Source organism: Bombus pascuorum, chromosome 4, assembly GCF_905332965.1.
Source record: "Bombus pascuorum chromosome 4, iyBomPasc1.1, whole genome shotgun sequence".
NCBI classification, from domain to species: Eukaryota; Metazoa; Arthropoda; class Insecta; order Hymenoptera; family Apidae; genus Bombus; species Bombus pascuorum.
Window position 1 is genome coordinate 12,271,561 of NC_083491.1, and position 25,126 is coordinate 12,296,686.

Sequence of the window (25,126 nt, forward strand, 5' to 3'; positions counted from 1 at the left end):
CTATTTTTAGAGAGGAACTTTTTGTAGGGTAGATTGTGCGATTGTCTAGGTTTGTTGGATTGAGGAGGTGCAAAAGTTGAAGGTTTCAGGGATTTTTATTGTCAGAAATGAATATCACAGATAAAAGGATGGTATTGATTAAAATTGATTGAACTCACGTATGCTTTTCATTCTCTTCAGAGGAAGGTCAAGTATCAAGAGGCGAAGCTAAAGGCATTGAAAGCAAGAAACGAGTACATTTTGTGTCTGGAGGCATCCAATACAACAATACACAAGTATTTTGTGGACGACCTGTCAGATCTTATCGACGTAAGTTCTAATAATCAAAGAAAAGAGCAATGTTCTTATAACTTCTATAAAAATCATAGTATTTTGATGAATGGAAGACAAAGATAATATTTAGAGCTTGCTGTTTTATTTGTTATATCTACTCTTCTAATGATATATTAGTTTTGAAAATAGCTTCTGGTCAATTAACAAAAATTTTCAAATATCTTCGTTTGATACAGTTCTTTTCTCTTTAAATATCGTGAATCGCTAATGAACCAAGTAGTCAGAATTATTCAATATTCAGAATAAAAAAGGAAGGTTTGAAGACAAGCCAATAGAAAAATTGTTATTATACTAAAAGTCAATACAATTATATGGATCAGTGATCTAAAACTTTTATCCAATACATAAAACGTAGAACGTTGCAACAATTATTACAAAATATATTTAGCAACTCAAACGAAACTTATTGCATGCATCACGCTACTGTACATTTGCGTTCCGCGCTAATTGTTTTAACAATGTAAAGCTTTAATGTGAAAAATGTTCGAATGCATATTTGACACACAATCTATGAACTAATTGCAGTAACTTGAACATGACTTAAGAGAGCACTAAACGGGCTTCTCGATACCGTACACGTGACTCAATAATGGGTCAGTGAATCGGTTTAGTCGACTGAAAGGTCTAATCGCCTTTCCTAATTGTTTCTTTGTTAAATGATTGTTGAGTAAGATGTACATAAATAAATCTCCTTGAAAAAATTGCATTCACTTGTTCCAATAAAGATCTGGTCATTGTTCTTCCAGTCTCTCAAGTTCTATTCCAATTTCGTGCAAATTTTTCTAGAAATAAATGTAATATATTTATTTCATAATAATTTATTTTTTTATATTTTTATAATAAAAGAAATTCATATATGTTCCTGGAAAATGTTTTCGTCTTTTTATTTACTGTAATGTATAAATATAGGATAAGAAATGTAGATATCCTAAAGACTGAATATTCTCGGTATTTTTCAGTGTATGGATTTTGGATTTCACAATTGCATCGCAAGAGCGTTGCTGATGCATTGTAGCGCAGAGGAAGGTAGGCAACGTTCGCTACAATCCGGTGCTGAACAATTGGCAGCATGTGTTGGTGCTCTAGACTCGAGGGCGGATAAACAGAGGTTTTTAGAATCTCATCATTCTGCTTTCATGATACCTAAGAAGTTTGAATTCCAAGGTCAACGAGGGGACGAGGTACTTGAAGTATGAAAATTCTTCTTTTCTTTAATCATCATTTGATCACGTTCGAACGATTTAGATCATGAAAGAACAAGTTTATAATTGATTAATCTTGATGTAATTATAGTAATAAAATTATTATCATATTCTAAATTTATTCTTATATACATGTTTTGAAACATTCTATATAACTTTAAAAAAGGTACGTTTTGTATTTTTTAAAAAATAAGTTTTGTAAAAAATTAAGTTTTGGGGATATATCCTACATTTCATATACAAAAAATCTAGTGAAAACGTGTGCAAATGATACTTTCAACTTTCAACATACTTTAATTATTAATCTATCTTTTGCAATTTATTTTCATAGACTCCAGAACCGGAACTGCAAAAACTGTTACACGCTGAGATGGAACAAAGATTGTCCCAATTGCAACAAAGACTCACGTCTTTGAGAACAGAATCTGAAGAAGTTTGGAAAACCTTGGAGACAGCAGAAGCTAGTCTATTGGAGATGTTAACCGCAAAAGATTACGACTGTTCCAGATACTTTGGTGAGAATGCTGTTCCCACCTCTAGGCCACCAGAAACTGTGCAAATTAAGCTCAGAGCAGATAGACAGGAAACTGAAGAATTCTACCTCACGGTAAGTTCAACTGATTAAAATAATTAGTTAATCAGATAATGAAATATTAAATGGGATGGGGGGTTAATTATATTGAATACAACAAATTTGGGGATAAGGAAAATCCTTAGGGTAATAAAGGCCTTTTTTATATAATGGCTATAATGACTTGGATTAATAGAATAAATAGAGTACATAGAATATTAATTTTTTGTTATTTAACTACCAAACTTAGTTATTACCAAACTTATTGTTAGTAATACTAGTTTGAAACATTTTTACAGAAATTCAGGGAATACCTTCTTGGAACATCAAGAATAGCTAGGTTAGACGCAAAACAAGAGTACATTCGACAAAGCCTGTTAGATGGCTCGACTGCTAGCCCGAATCCATCGATATCAACAACGAAGCAAAAACAAGCTCGGAGAAAACGAATCGGTAGATTGCAGATGAACGGCCAACCAAAGTTATTCGGTGGCTCATTGGAAGAATATTTGGAAAGCACTAATCAAGAGATACCTTTAATCATGAAAAGTTGCATTAGAGTGATCAATCTATATGGTCTTCATCATCAAGGTATTTTCCGAGTCTCGGGCTCCCAGGTAGAAATTAACAATTTCCGGGAATGGTTCGAAAGGGGAGAAGATCCATTGGCCGACGTAACTGATGCGTCCGACATTAACAGCGTTGCCGGTGTGTTGAAGCTCTATTTGAGAGAACTAAGGGAACCACTGTTTCCTATTATTTACTTCGAACATTTAATGGAATTAGCACAACTAGAATCGAAGCAAGAGTTTGTTAACAAGATGAAGGAACTGATTTCCAGTCTTCCAAGACCAGTTGTCATAGTGATGCGGTACTTGTTCGCTTTTCTTAATCAGTAAGTACATTATATCAATTATCAGTTAAGTAAAATTTATAGCAAGAATTTTCATATTAGAATTTAAAAAAAAAGCTGCTTTTTTATAGCCTCTAATATTTTTTACGTATTTGCTTGAAAAAGATTAAAAAGATAACTACTGAGAAATCCCTTTAAATTTTATTTAAAACATTTCTTTATTTACTAACAGCCTCTCAGAATTTTCGGATGAAAACATGATGGATCCCTACAACTTAGCGATTTGCTTCGGCCCCACCTTGGTACCTGTTCCAGAAGATAAGGACCAAGTACAATACCAGAACCAAGTGAACGAACTCATCAAGAACATTATCACGTTTTGTGAAGAAATATTTCCAGAAGATATTGGAGGTACTCAATACGAAAAGTACATCAGTAGAGAACCTGACGACGTGTAAGTAAATAATATCTTATTTTAACTGACAGAATATTTTATCCATAATTTACCAATTTATGATTTTTTATGAAAATAAATGCAGAGACGTGGGAGATTCGCCGACGGACCAGGTCCAGGAAGACATGGACTCCGAAGTGTATCCATCTGAGGATGGTGAGTGAAACCAGATATTTAATAGTTGTGTAGTTGTTCGGAATCCAACAGCGCGATCTACGTTCGTTTTGTGTATTCCCAGAATCGGAAAACCTCGAAGCCACAGCGCAATTCGATTTCAATGCAAGGTCCGAAAGAGAGTTAAGCTTCAAAAAGGGAGATACCTTGACTCTATACACACAAGTCAGTAATGACTGGTGGCGAGGTGCCTTGGCCGGTAGAGAGGGGCTTATTCCCGATAAATATATTATGATCAAGATAAAGTAAGTGCGACTTAATCACGCAGTGGCGAATTACTTCCTTCGAGAATGTCTTCTGTTGAACCTAGTGGCTCAATTTAGCAATTCCAAAGGGAACGAAATTTGGATGACATATGCTTGCTTTTTAAGACAAAAGGAAAAGCTTCTTTATAGATTTCGCTGTTAGAAATGTTTCCTCAATATAATTTTCTTTTAATGAATGTATCTTCTTTCCTTTTTAGTTCTTTCCATGTGAATATCTGATTTGTCATATGATTATTGTTTATGGAAATATTCTTTAAAAATGGGATATATGACTTCTTATGGAAAGAATTAAATATGGAATAAGAAAGCACGGAGACTTGATTAATTCCATTGCTTTCAAATCCTTTTCGTTTTCGCATGATTATTCAATATAAAGTCTTGTATCCACCGGCCACGTAAATGGTTCACAAACGTTTACGAATTCCTTGAGCGGTAGGTAGCGGCGTAAAACTAAATGCTCATTAACATATTTAGTGTTCGTTAAATTGACCATACACCATTGGAATAATTTCGCTTGTTTTAACGCAATATCCGTATATATTATAACATATGCTTTACAAAACAAATAATATTATTTAGATGCTCAATGATGCATTTGATAATTAACATCATTTTTATAACATTAAGTTGTTGGTAATCTCCACGACAGCAATATACATATTGCGGAGGAATTTTTCTAACATTCTTGTTGTAAGATTTAGGTTTTGTTAAACCTACATTGAAATTTATTATAATTCATTGTATAATTCTTCCAGACTCAAAAAGTTTCTTTATAGATCCAGGAATGCTTGTCATGCAGCTCTGCTTACCTATTTCCTTATGTAACTTCATTTTATAAAAATACTTGTATCTTTTGTTCAGGGACGAAGAACGCGAAAAGGAACTCCTGAAGTCGTCGAGTGAAGAATCAATGCGAAGAAGGACTTCAAGCTCTGCCGATAGTGTTCTTTCAAGTAACAATTCACCGCTGATGGGACCGTCTGGAAATCCAACTACTTGGCCCTCTAGCACTACGTCCGACGTGCAGTCAACCGCAAATATAATCACAACAGACAATAGCAGTAACAGTGGTGTTATTCCAGCAGTCGTGACAAATGCCCCTTGCATCTCAGCACAACCAATCATCAGTCGAGAGGTACTGGAAACTACCGTTTAGTATTAGTATATCTTGTTCGATTTTTTTTCTTTTCATACATTCGTCTGCTTGTACATTTTCTGCGACGCACTCGGAAGATTTTTGAACTTTTAAGCACAAGTGCATGGCTATTGTGCTGTAATTCGTCTTTCTTAAGTGCAGTAGCAGTGAAAGATTGGAATGCACATTTTAAAGACGCAGACTTGTTGCCTGTACACCACACACATCTAATAGAAAAGCAGCATCGCTTTATGTCGTGGGACCATAAATCTGTTACAAAGTCTCTTGTTTGTTGAAATGGATATAAGATTATAAATGACCACAGTAATTTGGAAATTTTGTAAGAACCAGTATCGTTATTGTTTTCTTTTATACTTTAGAAGGGTTGCTGGATTTTTTATGATAGATTTCGTTGGGTTCATAATCTGTGATCTTTTAAGATTCGAAGATTTTCTCTCACACTATAGTAAGTTCATAAGATAGGAGACATGAACCTAAGGCTATTGTTAAGTTTAATTTACTTCGAAATAGTACTATTTCAATTAGCTGTAATCATTTGTATGATATATTTGTAAATAAAATAGAAATATATACATGTTTGTTGCTGCATGTGCCTTGGTCTCTTTGTCTTGTGTCGCCTGTATCCTTTTTGTTGTCTTGCGTCATGTACTTTTTTTTTCATTTTTTGTACTGATTACGACTTTCGATGTTAATAGTTGGGATGGTTTTTCCAGATATACGTTTAGTCAGCTTTTAGTTGACAAGAAAAGTTTCACATACATAGGTAGTGGGCGAAACGGACTAAAAACTGTTCGATAAAACTGCTGCCAAGTGTCGTGTGGTTCTGTCATTTGTGTTTTTCGTTTCGTTGAAGGAGTGCCTCTGTTTAACAGTTCAGTTGGTTTGTGAATCCTAGCATTCTGTAAAACAATTTCAGTCTATAGATGAAACCAAAATGGAATGCTACTCGCAGAGCCTACTTCTCCAGCGGATATTCTTTTGGCTTGAGGTGAGTAAACAAGTGTCTCACCCACCCAGATCAGTTAATAATTAACTTCGTCGTTGGCATCTCTAGACAGATAGGTATCAGTGCAAGGCTGTTGTCACGTTTACATATTTGCCTGCTTGTATTCATCCTACTCATTGCCAGTTTTACGAGCAGTTTTTAATTCTACCTTGGTATGAATATTGTTCTTATGCACTTGTGTTTATTCATTTCCGTCTTCCCATATTAATGCATGCAAATATCCACTTTAATCATTTATATAAATATTATACCTTCATATTCTTGTACACACGCGTCTAAAACCTGCAAATTACTTCTGACCAATTTAAGAGATATTCTAAATTAGAAGATTCAAAAATTTGATTTCAACTATTAATTGACTTATATTTCTGTACGAATATAAAATAAACATGTAGGTATTATCTACATTAAAAAATTGTGGAAGACACTAATATTAAATTAAACCGTTTTCAAGATTATTTTATAAAATCCGCTACAAAATAATCATCTAAATTAGAATATATCTCTCATTATTATTTACTGTATTATAATTTTATCTTTTCTCTTCTTTTTATAATATGTATCACTTATTTTAGAGAATGAAAAATTTTCTGTGTTATACTTATTATCTATTTGGGATTTAGTTCAATGATTCTTTTTAAACATATTTTGTTCAATTAAAAAGTTCTAGTAGGTTCTTGCCATAGCTATTTATAATCTAATAAATATAAATTGTAAAAATAACAATTTGTAACAAAATTCCAGGGCACTACATACGCAATAACAACACAGAAAATAATTTACATTTCATTGCAACAAACGTGGTTGGTAATTTGGACAGCGTCACTAGTTTCCCATTCACTACGTAACAAAACATTTCACCATAAATGCTTCTTTAAACGTCTATATTACAATTTCCAATAGTTTCACATTGTTTAACTATTTTCAGGAATGTGCATCTCGAGTAGCAAAGGTATCAACACCAGAAAAAGAGAAGCATATCTTCGTTTCTGATCATCGTGCAGACACAACGCCAGTCATTATTAGTAATAATACTGAGAACGAGAAGATATCGGACTTCAGCGAGTCGTTACAACAACGCAACGAAGATACTAGCGAAGAAGCAGAACGTATTTCCTTAATGAGCCTAGACGGCGGATCAAAGCGTGGAACAAGTAGAAAACAACACTGGAAATCCCAAAGCATGGGTGATACTGTGCAGCAGACTGCGAATTCTCTTCAAACAAGCAATACTATCTCTCAAGATGAAGAACCTCAGGAACAGCCAACGTTTTCTGCGAATCGAGAGCTTTGGCAAAGACGAGCGACGTCGCAAACGCAATTAAATCCACCTGCGCCTCCTAATCATAAAATTTTCCGTGCCTCCCAAGAATTCCGTGAAATGCGTCAGAAACATACACCGGATTTGGTAATGGATCTGCCTTTATCGGCACAAGATGCGAGTAAAAAGTCTGCTTCGTCGAGCAGTCTCAGCAGCTCTGACGAAGAGACGCCAACTCAGCCATCTCGTGCTGAAGCGGCCACATCGCCAACGGGCGGTCCTGAGTCCCCTGACATGAGCACAGCTGCAGAACGATTTGCTAAACAGAACCAATGCACTCTAAAGAAAAATACCAAGTCGAATCCTGACGCGTCAAAGTTAAAACGTATAGAGACCGAACACGATCCCGAACAAGAGTCTGAGGAAATTGTTAGGTCGACAAGTTCCAATCAGATCTCGGATTCAATGCCTTTGAGATCACCTCTTCCACCACGTTCGACGCCTAAGATAGTGGCGAAATTTGCAGATATGCACTTAACAGGCGGCAGCCAGGTGTCCTCGTTCAAGCCGCAGATAAAAGTGAAGCCAACGATTCTCAGAAAACCGGTGTTACCATTCCCACATCCACACATGAGTCCTGAGCTCGCGAGGAAAATCGAGAAGCAAGCGCAGAGCGCCGAACAAACCAATTAATTGCTAACCCAGGGTATTACAGAGAAGTTTTTAGCAGCGAGGAAATATTTATTTTCAGCAACCCATGCGTGTTTGAGTAAGATTTCCAGACGCGTAGATTTGCCACTGACTTTCCATTGACCAGTTACTCCGCCCAAATTGCAAGGACACGAAGTGTGTTAGTTACAGTACCCAAAAAAAGAAAGGAAAGCCGGACAGCATCGTTCCTTGATATGGAACGGGACACATGAGTTTAGTTTCAGCCAGTGAACGTTGCGTATAAAAGGTCTGATGCTGTCCTCGGGCCGAGTTTATTTTTTCTACGACTATTTTCCATTTTCGCATAATTTTTTTACCAAATGACCCGCGAAATGATGTTTCTAGTCATCGAGCGATGATTGAAAAACGATGCGAGAAATGTGTGAGCGAAAAAAATACATCGAAAAGGAAAAAACAAAAAAAAGAATATAATTTCGAGATTAAGTAGTTTTTCGTCGATAGAGCGAGAGAATGAGAGCGAGAGAGCGCGAACGAGAGAGCGAGAGAGAAAAAAGCCAGATGATTTTGTACGTTGGACGATTTGTAATTTATTGCAAAGAATATTTCTTCTCAACGTGTTATCAGTATAATGTTTGCAACAAACGTATTTGATGTTCCTTTAAAAACGCACGCGAGTAAGTATGAGTTTTAAACAAAACAAAAAAAAAAAAGAACTAGAACCTCTTTTAGGAATTAGTTTCTTAAGAAGAATGAGTGAGATGATTTCGGGATTTAAATCCCGAGCTATTATTATTATTATTATTATTATTATTATTATTATTATTATTATTATTATTATTATTATTATTATTATTATTATTATTATTATTATTATTATTATTATTATTATTATTATTATTATTATTATTATTATTATTATTATTAATATTATTATTATTATTATTATTATTATTATTAATATTATTATTATTAATATTATTATTATTATTATTAATATTATTATTAATATTAATATTATTATTATTATTACTATTATTATTATTATTATCATTAAACATTAGTAACATGTCACGGACGTCTTTAATAAGAATTATAACGACAATGATGTTCGATATATTCGAGAATAATAAGTGTACAATAATGCACGAGTATTTAAACAATTCGACGTCAGTTCTAGATATGTACCAATAATTCTACTATGACAAAAAAAATTCAACGAAATCAGAAGAAAGCGATGTAACACCTCGATGTATTCATGCCCTTCTTCCCTATAACCAATTTAAAAAAAAAAAGGAAAAAATCGAAAAAAAAATCATTGTACTCGTTTATCGAAGTAATATGCATACAGTATACTTGATACTCTGTGCAAGCATTCTACAAATTATACTTTGAGTGGAAAACTAATGGTACGCGTTATAAACAATCGTGATCCATAAAGTAACGAGTGATGCAAATTCAATTAAGATTAATTAACATAATACTCTTTATAGTTACTGATCAAATATTAGTACGAAATATTATCACATTATACCCACCGCAATAAGAAAAATACCAAAGCCAATGGATTATTGCCTCCCCCCTTTCCCCATTTTTCTGATTGTATCATAATATTTGTTGAACGAACACAAAGCTAAAACTTGAGTTTTCTTAACGGTGCGTTCGTTTTTATATACATAGTTCACACATAGTGAGAGTTGCGCTTTTACAATCGTTTTCTTTTGTATAACTACTCTCATGTTGAATTGTTAGCCCCATGAGAATTCAGTGTAATTTAACGTGTAATTTAATGTTGTTACGTATTTATGTCAATTTACCCCATCGTACAGATACAGGAGCCTAATTTGACTATTTTTCCGTTACGGTTACTGATATTAACTTCAATAAAGAAACTTGCAGGCTGCATTGTGACCGTTTCTGCAACAAAACCTAATCATATTCCTAAATCTAAATTTGTGTAACTTTTATAGGTGTTGCGGTAAGTAAATTTCTTAGTTCTTTTGTTTTTATTATTAGAAAAGAGTCCCTGAATTTTAGTTTGATGATAACATTGAATTATGACTGCAATTTTAAAGAAAATTTATGTGACGCTTTGGAAGAAATTTAACATGTCTATAATTTTTAATATTACTCGAATTATATTTCCTGATAAAAAATATTTTTGGTCGTGTTAAAAATTATAATTTTTCCAGTTACTTGCTCTAGTGCAATTAAGAACCATTAAATGAACATTGAAAGCTAACTTGAAATAAAAGTATTTATAAAACTAATAAAAAATGTGGAAAAACAGGTAACAAATCATTTATTTTTGACAGGCCTTTTATAAGTATCTTTCTCGTTGAATGCAATAACTTAAGTGAACATTTACATAAGATTTTCTTTGTTAGATATAAAAAACGTATCAAAACTACTATTTCCTGTGCATCGGTGTTTATAGAGTGCGTGAAATTTAAATAGAGAAATACAGTATGTACACCTGATGAGTAAATGACTAATGGTCAATGAGAATACATAATTAAATACATAAGGACGGCTGATAAATCAGCTGATGTCAGGTTTTGTACATAGCTACATACATGTTCTTTGCGAAAAGGTAAAGGTGACATTGTATTCCATGCGTATACATGTTTATTGACGCTAAGCTTGAAAGAATTTCTCAACAAATCACGTATCGAGTATTAACATTCACGTCCTCATACTTTTATTAGATTCAATTGTTTCGTTTTTTATATTATGTGTCCCTCTCGGTTTCCCCTTCGGTAAAAAAAATGTGGTTAGTTTTTGATAATTATAACTTCGAAAAGTCATTGAAAGTACAATATTGATCATTGTATTTCATACTTGAACTTATTCCAATTTAATGGTTTCAATGCCGATATACGATAAAGATTTTCAAACATGGAAATTGATGAAATAGTGAGAGACATTTTTGGTTCAGATATATTCTTAGAATCTACTGATAGAAAATCTAGCAATGAAAGTGAAAAATCTTCAAGGTATTTTTACTACTTTATCGATTTATTTATGTATTAATTTATCATAGTTAATAGTTTTTGAAATATATGTATTAACGTTTTAGGATAGCTCATAGTTTAGATTCAACAAATAGGTACATTGAAAGTGCTCTTTTAAAAGATGCTCCAGAGAAAAATGTAGAAGACAAAAGAATTGGCAGAATTGGACCAAATGTTGTCAGATTTGACATAACATCATGTCTAGGATTATTCTCAATTTCTCCTGATAAGCTTACTCTTAATGGCACAAGTAATTTTAACACAATGAGAGCAAATACAGCAGTATATCAAGGAAAATGGATGTATGAAGTTCAACTTGGAACCAAAGGTCTCATGCAAATTGGTTGGAGTACAATTAATTGTAAATTCACTCAAGAATCTGGTGTTGGTATGTTGATATTTCTGATAATATAATTTAAGAATTCAACTCTATCTTATAAAATGTATCTTTATTAGGAGATACCATTAATTCATATGCTTATGATGGAAACCGTGTTAGAAAATGGAATGCAGCTACGTTTACATATGGAGAACCATGGCATGCAGGAGACATTATTGGATGTGCATTAGACTTAGATAACGGAAATGTTGATTTTTATAGAAATGGTAGATATCTTGGGCGAGCTTTTGAAAATATATCAATGGGTGCTGGTTTTGCATATTTTCCAACAGTAAGTCTTGCACTAAGAGAAGGTTTAACAGCTAATTTTGGATCCACACCAATGCACTATCCTTTAGAAGGATATGAGCCATTACAAGCAATTCCAAAACAAGAAATACATCAAGCTGTACTTTTATTCAAATGGTTTTTGAAAATAGTAGAACAGATAGATACGATACAAAATATGAACAAAGAGAGTGATATAAGTAAAGAGATTATACACAAAGAAAAGTTACATAATGAAGATATGAATGTACAGACCTATTTAATGTGTCTTTCAAATTGCGTTTTAAAACATATAGGACCTTTAGTTTCAATGCCATATGTTACGGAATATATTGTAGTTCCTTTTATAAGACATCTTTCAGAACCAGAAAGTTCTTTATTGTCAACATGTTTAGATTTATTATGGACATTTCTTGAAGAGCATGAACTCAGGATATGTTTAGAAACTATTGTCGTTTTTTTACTGTCTGCATTCAGACACGTATCTTACTTAGTTGAATATTCTGATCAGTGTAAGAACTTGCTTCTTCTAACAAAACTTTGTAAACATGTATCAACGCGTCAGTATTTATTGCAACATTTACTCTTTGATCAAGTAAGGCTTCCAAATTTCTTGAATGTTAAAGCACCAGATAAAAAAGGACTGATTGACATAGTTAGTAATGTATGGTGGGAAACAGATCCTGTAGATTTAACAGTTGAAGCTAATAAAGAAAGTTACTTAGAAGCTTGTCAACAAATTGAAACTACAATCTCTGGTACAGTCAATTTTAAGCGTTTTTGTTATATAATTTTTAATATTTTTTATTTATAATTTGTATTTTACAGAACTAGAAACATTACAAGTACAATTTTTAATAATTCTTCTTGACAATTCTGATGGTAATGAAAGAAGACCAACTTCAAGAACTATATTTTTAAGAAAATTCAAGCGTTTTGTTCCTGTAGCAAGTATTGTAAGTAACGGACTATTAAACTTTCGATAATTAAACTATTTTGTTTAGCATTATGTCTTTGGTCAGTATTTCTACAGATAATAATCAATAACTTCAGAATCCGGCACCAATTAATCTTTGTTGTATTTATCGACTTCTGATCGCATTCAAAATTTTATGGGATGCCGAAGTTGGAACATCACCTGTTTATGTGCCTTCCAGGTAAAATCTTATTCAATATACATTCAATATTAATAACATTTTTTTTTATAAATTGGAATGAACAGGGTATTTTACGATGGATCGATCGACTACTCCAGAATCGAAAGACTGGGTGGATTAGTGTCTCATTTGAACAAGATGCACAGAGGTGAACTAATACAACTGTTAGGGTCTGAACACCAAACAATTGTTACAATGGATCAAACTCAAGAAACATCTCATTCATATAGGATGGCACTTGTTCGAGTGAATAACATGAATTCACTAGATCAAGGAAGATCAATAATCCTTGATACAACATCATTACCCATGAACACTGCAGATCCAACTACATCTTTGCTTGAATTACTCGATAGTATTATTTTATTTTACCATCTAGCAGCAAAGAAATCATTGGCAACAGTGGCTCTTCTTAGGAATAGCATGTTAGAATATATTTCTGCCAATCAAAATATAAAAATACGACTAGAAGAAGTTAAACAGAAAGAGAAGCTTGAATCTGTGTCAATCGAGCAAGAATTACTCAGATCCATTAACGTTTTCAATGCTAAGTTAATAGAACAGGGAAGACATATGGCGTGGATTCGTGCTGCTGTTTATTCAAAGGAGAAACAATCACAACTAGCATGGCTTCTAAAAGTGGTCATGTTGACTTTGACGAACGCCAGCTTAGAAGGAAACATGTTTAGTTTTGTCCCGGACTTTTACGTAGAAGCACTAGCCGACTTGTGTGGTGGTTTACGAAATCATATGCATCCAACAGCACGTATTGAACAAATTCCAGATTACCAACAAATGTTTTTGAACACAGCTAAATTTCTTTGTGATCATTTTATGGACTCTCGTATAGTAAATGTAGATTCTAAGAGCACGTTACTTTTGATGCTAGCTGGATTCGTGTTCAATCCACTTACATTAAAAGCTATGGAAAGTGTACCAGAAGAGAGTCGAATAAAACTTGTTACAAACTTATTGAAATCATACGAAAACAGGGCATGGGCCGAGTCAAATTGGATTTTAGTCAGATTTTGGCAAGGTAATGGCTTTGCCTTTCGACATGAAAGAAACCCACGTTTTTTGAAAAAAGTTGGACCAAAACCATATCAACAAGAATCAATTTCTCAACCTAGAAGTACGTAATTTTTGTTTTCAGTAAATGCCTTAAAAATTGGACAATCAACTAGCTTACTAGTCTCCGTTCTTTAGAGCCATGTCCGTCCATTGTGTACCAAGGCCACATAAGGGATGTATTATTGAAAAATCTTCAAGACACGACAGCGTTCTTAAATTCTTTACTGAATTTGCTGAACTGGACTTTCTCCGAGTTTATTGGAATGGTTCAAGAGATTCACAATGTTTCATCCAGGCCCGAAAGAGTCTTCATTGAATCTAGACAGCTAAAAATTTGCGCCACATGTTTCGACTTAACGATTTCGCTATCGAGAGTTTTGGAAATGATCATCACTGTGGTTCCGGATATCTTCAATAATTCACCACAGTCTTTCAGTGAAAATCTGTTGTTCAGATTGTGCCAAGTACATGTTTCTATGCTATTAATGTCTTTATACTTTACTTAACATATAATTATCATTACATTATTATTTTTAGCTACTTTGTCAAATTTTAAATAGAATTAGCTCACAAACTAGTTGCTTCCAACATGTTGTGTTATTGGAAATCTCAGATTTAGAGTTGGTGGATCACTACCCAATACTAGCAGCAGTTACAGGTATTTTGTTGGCATTACTGAATGATGATATGATCAACTGTAAATGTAAGTATCATTTTTAATTACAAGTAAAGAAGGTATATAGACTGAATTCAGTGTAAGAAAAATATGAATTTTATTAGCAAAACCCATAACAGAAGTACCAAGGATTACTCAAACCCTATTGATAGAGCCGAGTTTTCAAATGAGCACTCTTTATTTCTTGCTAGGAGATTCGAAAGTTGAAGATAAGCAAGGAAGAAATATAAAAAAATTTTCTTTTTCAAATTGTAAGTATAAATAAATATATAGTATGATATATAAAAAATTAGCACATAACTTTTTCTAAATTAAATTTTTGTAGATAAAAATAACGTAACGGAAGAAGAAATTGAAAGAGTGAAAGGCATGATAGAATATTTAGACGAGTGTCGTGCTATTTTACCAAACTCAAAAATTTCAAGCGATAATGGTGATATTTGCACAATATGCTATGCACAACCTATAGCAGTAATTTTTAAACCTTGTAATCACCAAACATGTCGTATTTGTATCGACCGACATCTCTTAAACAGTAGATCATGCTTTTTTTGTAAAGTTACGATCGAGAAAGTCATAGACCTTTCTAGCAACGTGTTACACGATTTTAGTAACGAAATTACGTCCTCGAAATAATCCATGAAATCGTGTTGACGATATAATATTATCTTGAAAATAATTATAAAAATAAATTTCTTGTAAATGCTATGATAGATTCTGGAGAAAAGTAAACAAATTGTATAAAATGTTATGTAAAATTTTATTTATTTAATATTATTTTCTATCACTCTGTCTTAAAGATTTATGAATGCAGTACAAAAATAAAAAATTATAAATTTTAGTCTTTATATAGATTTTCTGCCATAATATAACAAACATACCATTACATTTGCATATGTATCAGTCTTTCCTGTTTCCTATTATAATTAAAACAATCTATCAGGGAGTATTAAAATATTTAGCTAAATTACAACAATTATAAATCACAGGACATTATGATAAAATTATTATACGAACATTTATAATATTTTTTCTTTTGCTTATTAGTAGTTTACACAAATTCTTTTTGTGTAAAATTTTTTACAACCTCAAATTATATAAGATATACTAAGTACATAGATTTTCTTTCAACTGTCTAAATCCAGTTACTAATGAACTTTTGTTAGGTTTTATATTCAAATCTTTTGTTGCTTCTGTAAGTACAACACCAGATATAAACGTACCAAGCGCAGTAATGAAAATTGCAAAAAATATTAACAGTCGATCTTTATTTAAATGTAGTTCTGAATCTTTCAAAAGTGTACTCTGAAATAGGCAAATCCCTGGGAAGATAAACATAAAAGCTGCTGACAATGCGCCCAGAAAATTAATAACTGGTGAAATATCTGGTACTAGTACTGCAATTACTAAAGATAGTATATACCAGATCAATGTAATAAAAACTCTACATTTAACAAAATTACTGTCCATTCCTAAAAGACTTAGAAGCGCATCACGACCACAATACAAGACAATTGGATATGTAGTACAATTTTTGATTCCTATGAATATAATCCCTAAATTGAGAATTATACTTTTGTCTGCATAGCCTTGAAGAATATCACTGGGCACTTTTCCAGCACCAAATGTCGCATATCCAAAAATACCAACCATTGTGTAAGCAGTAAAACAAATAATCATGCTTACTATAGCACATAATGTAAATTTTTTAAGATTGCGTTCTTTCATACAAGCATACATTGGTATTGCTGTTATATGACTCTGCAAATATAAAAATCATTTGTAAGGGTGAAGCAACGAGTTAAAACCACAACATTCTTAAAAATAGGATACCTGGTATGCGAAACAAATTATTGGAATTATTTGAAGTGCCTCATATTCGTTGTCTGGCCATATTTTCATAGAATTAATGGGATACACAGTATTTGTAAAATATTTATAGACTATTAATGCTATTACATATAAAATAGTTATGCAACCAATAGAACTAGCATAGCTTAGAACATCCAATCCTTTAAAAAAGCATAAAGGCAGTATAAATAAACTACACGTCACAGTTGTGACAAATGTTCTGGACATATACCTAAAATATTAAACTAGTTAATAAAAAATAATAATATTAATACAAAAATATTCCAATATATAATTCATTTACCATGTATAACAATAATCAAGTCCATAGTATGTTGCCAGAATTCTATCAAACTGGTCACCAATAATTATTAAAAATGTTAAGCAACATCCAAAACTATATATCACAATACAAAGTGCACATAGAAACAATGACTTTTGTCCATAAAAATTAGCAAACATATCTTGCATAGTGCAGGTATTTGTGATGTCACTGCAATTGGCTAGAATAACAAGCGTAGCAGTAATAAAGATGAGAGCAACAAGTTGCACGTTAATAGAACTGACCAATCCCCCAGCTCTATCAAAGGCTTGTGGAAAATTTAAAAGACCAGCTCCTAAGGTGGCATTCACAATTAGAAAAATTGTACTTAATATGCTGGTTCCTGCAAATATTACAAACAATTAATAAAAAATATGCAATACATTTCATTTTCTTAAATGCTTAAATATAAAAGCAAAATTTACTATCGAACATTACTTCGATATATACATAGTAGATAAATTAGAGTTATTAGAAAAAATCAATGACAGATGTTTTCATTTTAAAAATGAATGTCTTATTTATGTTTTGAGAAAAATTAGAAACTGTATTATAAAATAAAATAATAAACACAATACCTGATCGAGAATTTTCAGCATTAGGAATAGACGAAGGACTTGGTGCAGTGCATAATAACATATCATTGGTAATAAGTCGTTCCGTATCCCCTATTAAACAATTCATGATGATGTTTGCAGTCTGAATGAGGTATTCTTGATTAATAAACTATCCAAGTTTTATCTGGGATAATGCATTTCTTCAAGTAAAAAGAATGTTTATCAACAATATCTATGATTAGATAATTAGATCAAAGTTCGTTAGAAAATAAAATTATATTCGTTACTTTAATGGTCCAATTAATAACATTGTTGTTTTAAGAAATATATTACAAGTACATTGTTTCGATTATGATCTATTGATGAACTTTAAACCTTCCGACTTGGAATTGCCGATGGAATCCGCATGATGTCGCCGTGTCAACTTTGATTAAACTTGCTTCTAAATTTGGAAACTTGTTAGATGATAAATTATAGTACTTTGGACATTCTTTCTTATTTAAAGCCAATTGACATTTTAACATATTTAAAAATAATAAAGTGTGTTATTTTATAATTCTAATAATATAATATGTTATTTTTAATATTTTATAATATTTTATAAGAAAATTATATAATATTATAAAATAATATAATATTTTATTTAAGATAACATGATGGGAACAAAATATCAAATTTTATAAAATTGAATGAGTGGGTAAAATAATATATAGAAAAGTAAAATCTATTTATTTATGTAAGTCATTTATTGTACACATTTTTATTATGCATATAGATGATTCATATTATTAAAAATCTTGAAATAAACATTGAATTTTATATATATGTGAACACAAATAAATATTGCTAGATGTATATATGAATATTTATATGCAAAATTTACAAAACTTTATACAGTTTAATTATACATCTACATTATATAAGAAATAGTTTTGTAAAAAATAACAAATAATCTAAGTTTCAGGAACACTTGTATATATTCTTACTCCATGCATATCCTTAATCTCTTCCTTAAGGGCCTGTGGAAATAATTACAATAAAAAAAAAAGTCAATGATGCAACAATATCTTTTCAATAATGTTTCTTACATCATTAATTAATCGATGCTGCTTAATAGTGTTCAATCCTTTGAATTCTGGTGCAATAACATTTATTTCAAACATTGCACCACATCCTCCTACAATAATAAAATGTAAACATTCCTTCAAGCTTTAAAAAAATTTTAAAGATAAAAAGAATATCTTTAAAATTTTTAGAAGCAAGATATTTTTAAATCAAAAATATTAAATTAAAAATAAATAATATAGAATCTTAAATGAATGAAATTAACGTTTCTTTCATATTTCTATATTAGACAAATCACTCTAAGTAATTATTCCTTAATAATGATCAAGATAACTCTTTTTAAAAAGCATCTTTTTAAAAAGCATTCTATTACATATTCCATTACATTGTCTCAATAAAAATATACCATAATTTACTTCTTTTTCACAATCATTTTACCTGAGACATCATTAACTTCTATAAGTTTAGCTTCAGGAAATTTGTTTCTTAGAATTGATATCATTTTTTGTTCAGCATTTCTACCAGCCAATACCCTGTTGGGTCCATTCCATACCCTCGATAGAAGCTGCAAAACTTTCATTTTATTCATCTTACGCATTCTTCAAGAGTTTTTTTATTTCTCTCTTTTGAAGAGAAAGGAAATATGAAAATATGGATATTAGGAATTTCTTCAAACGTGAATAATAAGTATTTAACGAGCTGATTTTGGCATGTTAAGAGGGAATGGTAACTATCATAAAGTTTCTTCAATTATAGAACAATTTGCTCGATAGTAAACGTACACTTATATGAGAAGTGTGTTTGTACCTACCGAAATATTACGAAAATTTGACATAAACACACGACCGAACATAGTTATTATAATAGATCGGGTTCGTTTAAACCTCGTTTGTTTCTCTGTTTATGATCCAATGAATGACAACTTTTTCTTGAAAACAGTGAAATGAAATAGTAGTCAACTGAGAGACATAAGCACCAATATTTCACTCGATCAGCTGATTCTTAACTATAAAGTTAAGATGGCGCCATCTACTTAATTCTAGAACATTGTAAAAAAAGAAAAGCGCATTAAATAATATAAAAATACATACATATATTTTTTACTTTTATTCATACATAGCATACGTGAAATTTATTATACATATTATATACGTGAAATACGTAAAAATTATTATCACAAATTCATTACATTTGGTGTTATTTCATTTAACAAAAGTTCATAAAATTTTATTAATGATAATATTCAGTAAATATGTACATAAAAAGCTTCAAATAGTGAAAATTGAATTATGCAACAGCAGATCAAAAATATAAAATATAGCCAAAATTGATGAATGATTTTTCGATCGATAAATATTGATTTCATAAAAAATGAGGTTAGTCTATTTATTACCGACTAACGCACCTTTCATAACAAAAATTACAAGCTATTTTTACCGAACGTTATATCACAACCGACATCATCATTTTCATCCACGCATCCAAATAAACAATCTTTCATTGGTATTGATACTTAAAGAAACATTATATCGCCTAAACTCTAAATGAAATTAGCAGATATAATAGAAGAAAATGTCATTCCTTTCAAATTCGCGATAGTTGCGATACATATGTTGAGTAAATAATCATACATGTAACAAGAGCCAATACATATTCGTGATGATGCAATCAACGAATGTGTGTGTATATGAAATCTTTCCTATGATTTCGTCATTTTTTCCAGCCAATTAGAAGAAAATTTGCGAAAGTGGATGCACAACAGGTTACGTTGTTTTGCGGATTAGATCTAATGAATGATTTTCTGGCTGCCGATAAATGCTTACGTAAACACATATATCGCAAGTGGAAATCGAGTACACGCGCGTATGCGCACGCACCATAAACTTGGCAAAGGATGACGTAGATTAACACGGACTCGAGTGTAACCTTGATCCGTACATTGCAGCCTCTCCCTCCCTTTGCCCTGCGACCCCTGATCCTTCTATTTCATCGAAGCTGAAGCGCTTCAGGAGCAACATACAACTTACGTACATACATACATGCAATAAACCGTAGACTTGAGAAGTATAGACCGCAGATGCCGTGTTGAGAAAATGGCCCTTGTGGGAAAAGAAATAGAGATAAATAACAAGGTCTCTCCTTACTTTTCTATGTATTAAAAACGAATATCTATTAAAAAGAGAAAAAGAGACCACGTAATATATCTCTATCTCTTTTTTAACGAGAACCACACTCTTCATAAAGCATGGCGGTCTATATTTCATATGTCTATGCAACGAATCAATGATGTGTGTGTACGTGTTTCTTCCACCGAAATTCATGCTTAATCCGAACGATACGTTGCGAAAAATTTACGAAGTGAAATCATTTCACCTTATAGGCTTATATGTATATACACTTACACACGGTTTTCCGGGGGGTGCAGGGGACACCGTGCAACAAGGAAGTGGTAAAGATATTATCGATTCGCTAGAGCTCACGAGTTAACGGTTTGTTTACACGAGCGTGGGGGAAAGTGCGCATGCGCGTCAGAACCAAAACAATAATAAGAGAGTAGAAGATTTGTGGCTAACGGACGAGCGGTCGCTCGCTTTAGCTCTAGAGAACGTTGCTGTGCCCTTTTTAATCTCTATATTTACAAATTACTCAAAAATTGTAAACTTTGGACCTTTTATTATTCGAAAACAGTTATTTGTTGAAGGTATTACAATCGTCAGTGGATTTCTGGATTCCGAAACGTACACGCTGTGTGAGAGCCGGAGCCAGACTTGCGTCAAAACGTGTATTATTGTGCAACGTGTGCTTGAATCGAAATGTAACACGATCGAGAAAGAGACGATGTTGACGTTGAAATAACTCCAATCGAGTTAAGAAAGAGATAGACAAAGAAGAATATTTTCGTGTATATACGTTCAAACGAATTTAAAACCACCGTGTGTGCATATCTGTGGCCGACTGCGCCAATATATGTGTCCGATGAGAATGTATTCATTCAATTCTTCGAACTAAAGCACGAGCAAAACTTGATGATTCGTTCAACATTCGAGAAAAGGAAAGGCTTGCAGAGGAGGGGGTAGGATAGATGGTGCGTATTTACACAGTGAATCACGCGTTCCATGCGATTACGAGACGCGACTGCTAGTTTAGGCCATCTATGTTTACACGAACGTTTCTAAATATGTTCGTAAACATCAAGTGCACCTTTAACTGGGAAAGCTAGGCACGCTTAATTAATTCAGTTACCTATATCATTCAAAGACGGGTTTATTCTACTCTGACAAAACAATTACAATATATTTAAGAAACAATTAAAATAAAAAAAAAAAAAAAAAAAAAAAAAAAAAGAAAACGGAAACAGTAAGCTAGGAAAGGATTTTTCTTGTGTATTGATGTGTGCAATGTGAAGAACCTTCTGTCTGCTTACGAAACGAAAGGAAAAAAAGAGAGAAGGAGAAAGGGAAAGAAAGAGAGAGGACAATAACACGTTGGCCGAGAGCGCGGCTTTATTGTGGCCGTTGCTCGCCAGTATCGCAGACGTGGAGGTGTAAACACGGCATTCGTGCCATTGTCCTTTTGTTCTCGTAGCCGGTGAACGGGGGAAAGTAACCTACGCCATGCCGAGCGCCGACGAAACAACTTACTTGATCGAGGTAGTGCCCAACACGACGCAGGATTTCCTCTCTCGCGACGTCGATCTTCTTGTTTCTCAAATCAAAGAGAACCTTCGACTATCCAGTTTGAAAGCTAAATCTAGCATCAGTCAGAAAAACCGACCATCACCATATCAAATACCTTCGAGGTCTTGGGCAGATCCCAGTAGCTGTGAGATGTGCGGCATGAAGAACACCGGTGGCCACGATCATCGTCATCACTTAGCTCATCATCATCACCATCACAAAAGGCCGACAACGAGAGACGACGACCCGTATGAGCTTTTACAAGAATTGCTCAGAGAAGGTGGTTTAATAAAAGAGGCTGTGAAGAGACTTCAAGCGAATCTCGTCGATCTGGATAATTCCGAGGAAGAGGAAGATCATGAACAATCGTCGACGGTTTATCGAAGAAAACCGTACTTCTACGATTCGGAGGACGAACAGTTACCACCGGTGTACAAACCACTTGAGCTGTGAAAATGAATTATAGTGCTGCCGGTATACGAGACCGGTATATGGAATTTAAAGAGATTTAAACAGATTTTTGTAGTGTCTAGACTACACAAAAGTGAAAAAAAGTTCGGTGTCCTTTATTAAAACAGTCATTCTTGTTCCTTGGTGTATCTTTCCACGGTTATACATTTGGTATACCTCGTGTGTATATATATCTATACTCTGTGTGTATATATTGTGTATGTGCATACATGAGAAAAAAAGGGTTATCAAGCGAGAACATATTCGCTCGTTAAGTGAAATATGTGTGTGACTTGTATCGAAAGAAAGTACAACGAGGTAAACATAATTAGCCAAGAACTTACGGCCTTACATGGCCGTGTTTGTAAATATGGTATGTTGTTATCCGAAGTAGTTTCACACGCACGGATCGTGTAAATTCGGCTAAACTCGCCTGTATCGACGACTCACGAGGCTTACGTGGAAGACATGGCTGCCTCGATTCAGGTCCTCGGATTCGGTTTACATGACAACAAGGTTCACCGATCTTTTTCAAAACTGTCCTTCTTTGAATAAACGAAAAAAGATAAAAAGAAGAGTTCCTGAGTGCTGCTCTCGCGTCCAGGGTACTAGAAAGATGAGGTTCTGGAGGTAGTGATTGACAATTGGAATTTACCGAAATCGTTTGCAACCTATTTGTTCTCTTTTTTACACAAAAACATTTATAATTTTCTGTTTGCTATGATAGTTTATTACTTTTTTGGTAATTATAGAAAGTAATCTGGTAGTTAATTTGAATTTGAATTATTTAAAAATGGAAAGAAATAGCAACTTAATATGCGATTTAATGTGAATCGGTTAGCATAATAATTCAGCATTCGATAATTTAATGCTTATTTAAGTTCATGTGTTACCTCCGTTATATATATATATATGTATAGTTATGATTATAGATTTTTTTAATGGCGTGAAATACGAGAAAGAGCACGCGTATGAACGAAAAGCATCCTATAGTATATAGGATATATTAGTTAAAGAATTTTGCTCGATTTGGTCGGGCTGTTATGGTCCAGTTACTACTAGAGGAGTTAACTAAGTAAATCATATGAGAAATCAATCAACGAATTATAGAAACGCCTTTTTACGCGCGGAAGCATCGCAACTCGAAGGATAGTGATCTCATTTATTTTCTTCTTTTTTATTTTTTTCTGCACAACGAACGAGAGGTATTTGTTTAAGATAGAATCAACAATGTAGCGTTCGTTACTTGAGTTATATATATTATGTATATGTATACTTTCAAATTTAAGTTCTGTAATTGTACGCACACGAATTATCGCCATTTTGTGCGTTTGAAAGTATTTAGCCGACTTGGTTGAAGAGAGATAGTAAACCGACTTTGTTGTAAAAGTATATACGCGAGTGCGTGGGTTTCTTACACGATTGATACATAGTAGGTTTACATTCGCTCTGCATATATTAAGTACATATATAGTTATTTATCACTATCGATCGTTAGCGACGTAACAAACGCTGTACGCGCGTGTAAATTTGTTGTATGCATATTGGATGCACATGCGTATTCGGTGTAACGGTAGAGCATAATTCAGTGTACGATTTCGGAACTGATATGAAGAAAAATCCGGTAAAAGGTGAATTTTGTAATATGTCACTCTACAAGAGTCGGACAAAATGAAAGCACGGTATCGCGTATCGTGTCATGTCTACATATTGTACAAATGTTAACTAGTTCACAACTACAAATATTACGTTAGATCACAGTTCCGATGAACGCACGTGATCATATGTATGAGCGAATGAATGGGGAATTAGCGCGTTTCTTCCTGGTATGTATTTTGTGCGTGTATGTGCAACAATTTGAGTTCGCATAGGTATGAGTGTGTAGATAATGAGAGATTTGTCTTTAAATTCACCGTTAAAGTGTAAATCAAGGAAGTTACATACCTCGTTGTGATTGCCGGATTTGTCATCCGGCGAACCTTAATTATAAATAAACAAGTAAAAGATTTCATCCTAGTCTTATTTTATATTTTCTTTTACCCAGTGAGTTGTATTTTAGGAAATTATTGTTTTCAGAATTTTTTATTAGTTACTATATTGATTTATGCCACGTATTAATATTATAAATATTGTAATGTAGATTTTAACTCGTGCTGCTGTCATAAAAAAGTATCGGAGAAATTTTGTTACGAAAAGCTATGCAGTCACCTTGGTACATACATATATGGAAAACATATTTCATACGTGAAGGTATTATAGGGACATCATAATATCCTCGGTGATTAAACGGGATAATCTTTCAATAAAAAAATAATAGAATCTTTGAGATATTTGAACTTCTTATTTAATTATTTTCTATTCTTAAAGATTCCTAAGTACATATTTTTTCAAATTTGTATAATCTAATATAAAAAATGATATCGAAATTAATATAATAACTTTAATATACATCAGTAAAAAATTTTAATTTTCTATTTTTCCTTAAAAACACTCAAAACTTGATTTATAAATGATGGCATAGTGGTCAGATAATAATACTGATAAAGTGTTTCAGTTACTTTTAAACAAGATTATGAGAATCAACTTATATTTACCGGTACTTGATATTTATTTACTCTACATACAGATAATGTTACGTAATGGAAATATTGTCGATAGCGAGGAGCAAAAGTGA

The 25,126-nt window shown here is 32.7% G+C and overlaps 5 protein-coding genes across 15 annotated transcripts in view; 3 read left to right on the forward strand and 2 right to left on the reverse strand.

Annotated features, from left to right (window-relative positions):
* Positions 1–9,848, forward strand: part of LOC132906497 (SLIT-ROBO Rho GTPase-activating protein 1-like) — a 44,195-nt gene extending 34,347 nt beyond the window's left edge. For 6 of the 7 annotated variants that reach the window (XM_060958736.1, XM_060958737.1, XM_060958739.1 and 3 more), the window contains 9 exons: positions 181–309; positions 1,293–1,523; positions 1,867–2,142; positions 2,406–3,001; positions 3,192–3,413; positions 3,499–3,569; positions 3,652–3,832; positions 4,715–4,988; positions 6,944–9,848. In XM_060958736.1, coding sequence (XP_060814719.1) covers positions 181–309; positions 1,293–1,523; positions 1,867–2,142; positions 2,406–3,001; positions 3,192–3,413; positions 3,499–3,569; positions 3,652–3,832; positions 4,715–4,988; positions 6,944–7,969 — 3,006 coding nt within the window. In that variant the 3' untranslated portion in view covers positions 7,970–9,848. The remainder of the gene's footprint in view (positions 1–180; positions 310–1,292; positions 1,524–1,866; positions 2,143–2,405; positions 3,002–3,191; positions 3,414–3,498; positions 3,570–3,651; positions 3,833–4,714; positions 4,989–6,943) is intronic. The other variant, XM_060958738.1, reaches the window with a different exon arrangement.
* Positions 9,849–10,217: 369 nt separating this feature from the next.
* On the forward strand, positions 10,218–15,378 carry LOC132906498 (E3 ubiquitin-protein ligase RNF123-like). The gene is made up of 11 exons (XM_060958743.1): positions 10,218–10,538; positions 10,802–10,941; positions 11,025–11,347; positions 11,416–12,384; positions 12,455–12,582; positions 12,680–12,783; positions 12,849–13,915; positions 13,990–14,318; positions 14,392–14,557; positions 14,635–14,781; positions 14,856–15,378. The coding sequence occupies exons 2-11, from the start codon at positions 10,844–10,846 to the stop codon at positions 15,164–15,166; spliced, it is 3,642 nt and encodes a 1,213-aa protein (XP_060814726.1). The 5' UTR covers positions 10,218–10,538; positions 10,802–10,843; the 3' UTR covers positions 15,167–15,378.
* On the reverse strand, positions 15,267–17,786 carry LOC132906510 (sodium-coupled neutral amino acid transporter 7-like). Of its 2 annotated transcripts, XM_060958761.1 has the most exons (5): positions 17,548–17,786; positions 17,282–17,460; positions 16,686–17,046; positions 16,364–16,613; positions 15,267–16,291 (listed from the first exon to the last, which is right to left on the reverse strand). In XM_060958761.1, exons 2-5 carry the CDS (start codon positions 17,385–17,387, stop codon positions 15,638–15,640), a joined length of 1,371 nt encoding a protein of 456 aa, XP_060814744.1. In that variant the 5' UTR covers positions 17,388–17,460; positions 17,548–17,786; the 3' UTR covers positions 15,267–15,637. The 2 variants fall into 2 exon arrangements, with proteins under 2 accessions (XP_060814744.1, XP_060814743.1); XM_060958760.1 differs by having other exon boundaries at positions 17,282–17,786.
* A 201-nt stretch (positions 17,787–17,987) lies between these two features.
* LOC132906219 (bolA-like protein 3) lies at positions 17,988–20,828 on the reverse strand. 4 transcript variants are annotated; one of them, XM_060958204.1, is made up of 5 exons: positions 20,728–20,828; positions 19,137–19,364; positions 18,764–18,890; positions 18,349–18,437; positions 17,988–18,279 (listed from the first exon to the last, which is right to left on the reverse strand). In XM_060958204.1, exons 2-5 carry the CDS (start codon positions 19,176–19,178, stop codon positions 18,214–18,216), a joined length of 324 nt encoding a protein of 107 aa, XP_060814187.1. In that variant the 5' UTR covers positions 19,179–19,364; positions 20,728–20,828; the 3' UTR covers positions 17,988–18,213. The 4 variants fall into 4 exon arrangements, with proteins under 4 accessions (XP_060814187.1, XP_060814186.1, XP_060814189.1 ...); XM_060958203.1 differs by lacking the exon at positions 20,728–20,828 and adding an exon at positions 20,149–20,270; XM_060958206.1 differs by lacking the exon at positions 20,728–20,828 and adding an exon at positions 19,957–20,101.
* Positions 20,829–20,857: 29 nt separating this feature from the next.
* On the forward strand, positions 20,858–24,463 carry LOC132906218 (GSK-3-binding protein-like). The gene has a single exon (XM_060958202.1). The coding sequence runs from the start codon at positions 21,940–21,942 to the stop codon at positions 22,453–22,455; it is 516 nt and encodes a 171-aa protein (XP_060814185.1). The 5' UTR covers positions 20,858–21,939; the 3' UTR covers positions 22,456–24,463.
* The last annotated feature ends 663 nt before the right edge of the window (positions 24,464–25,126 follow it).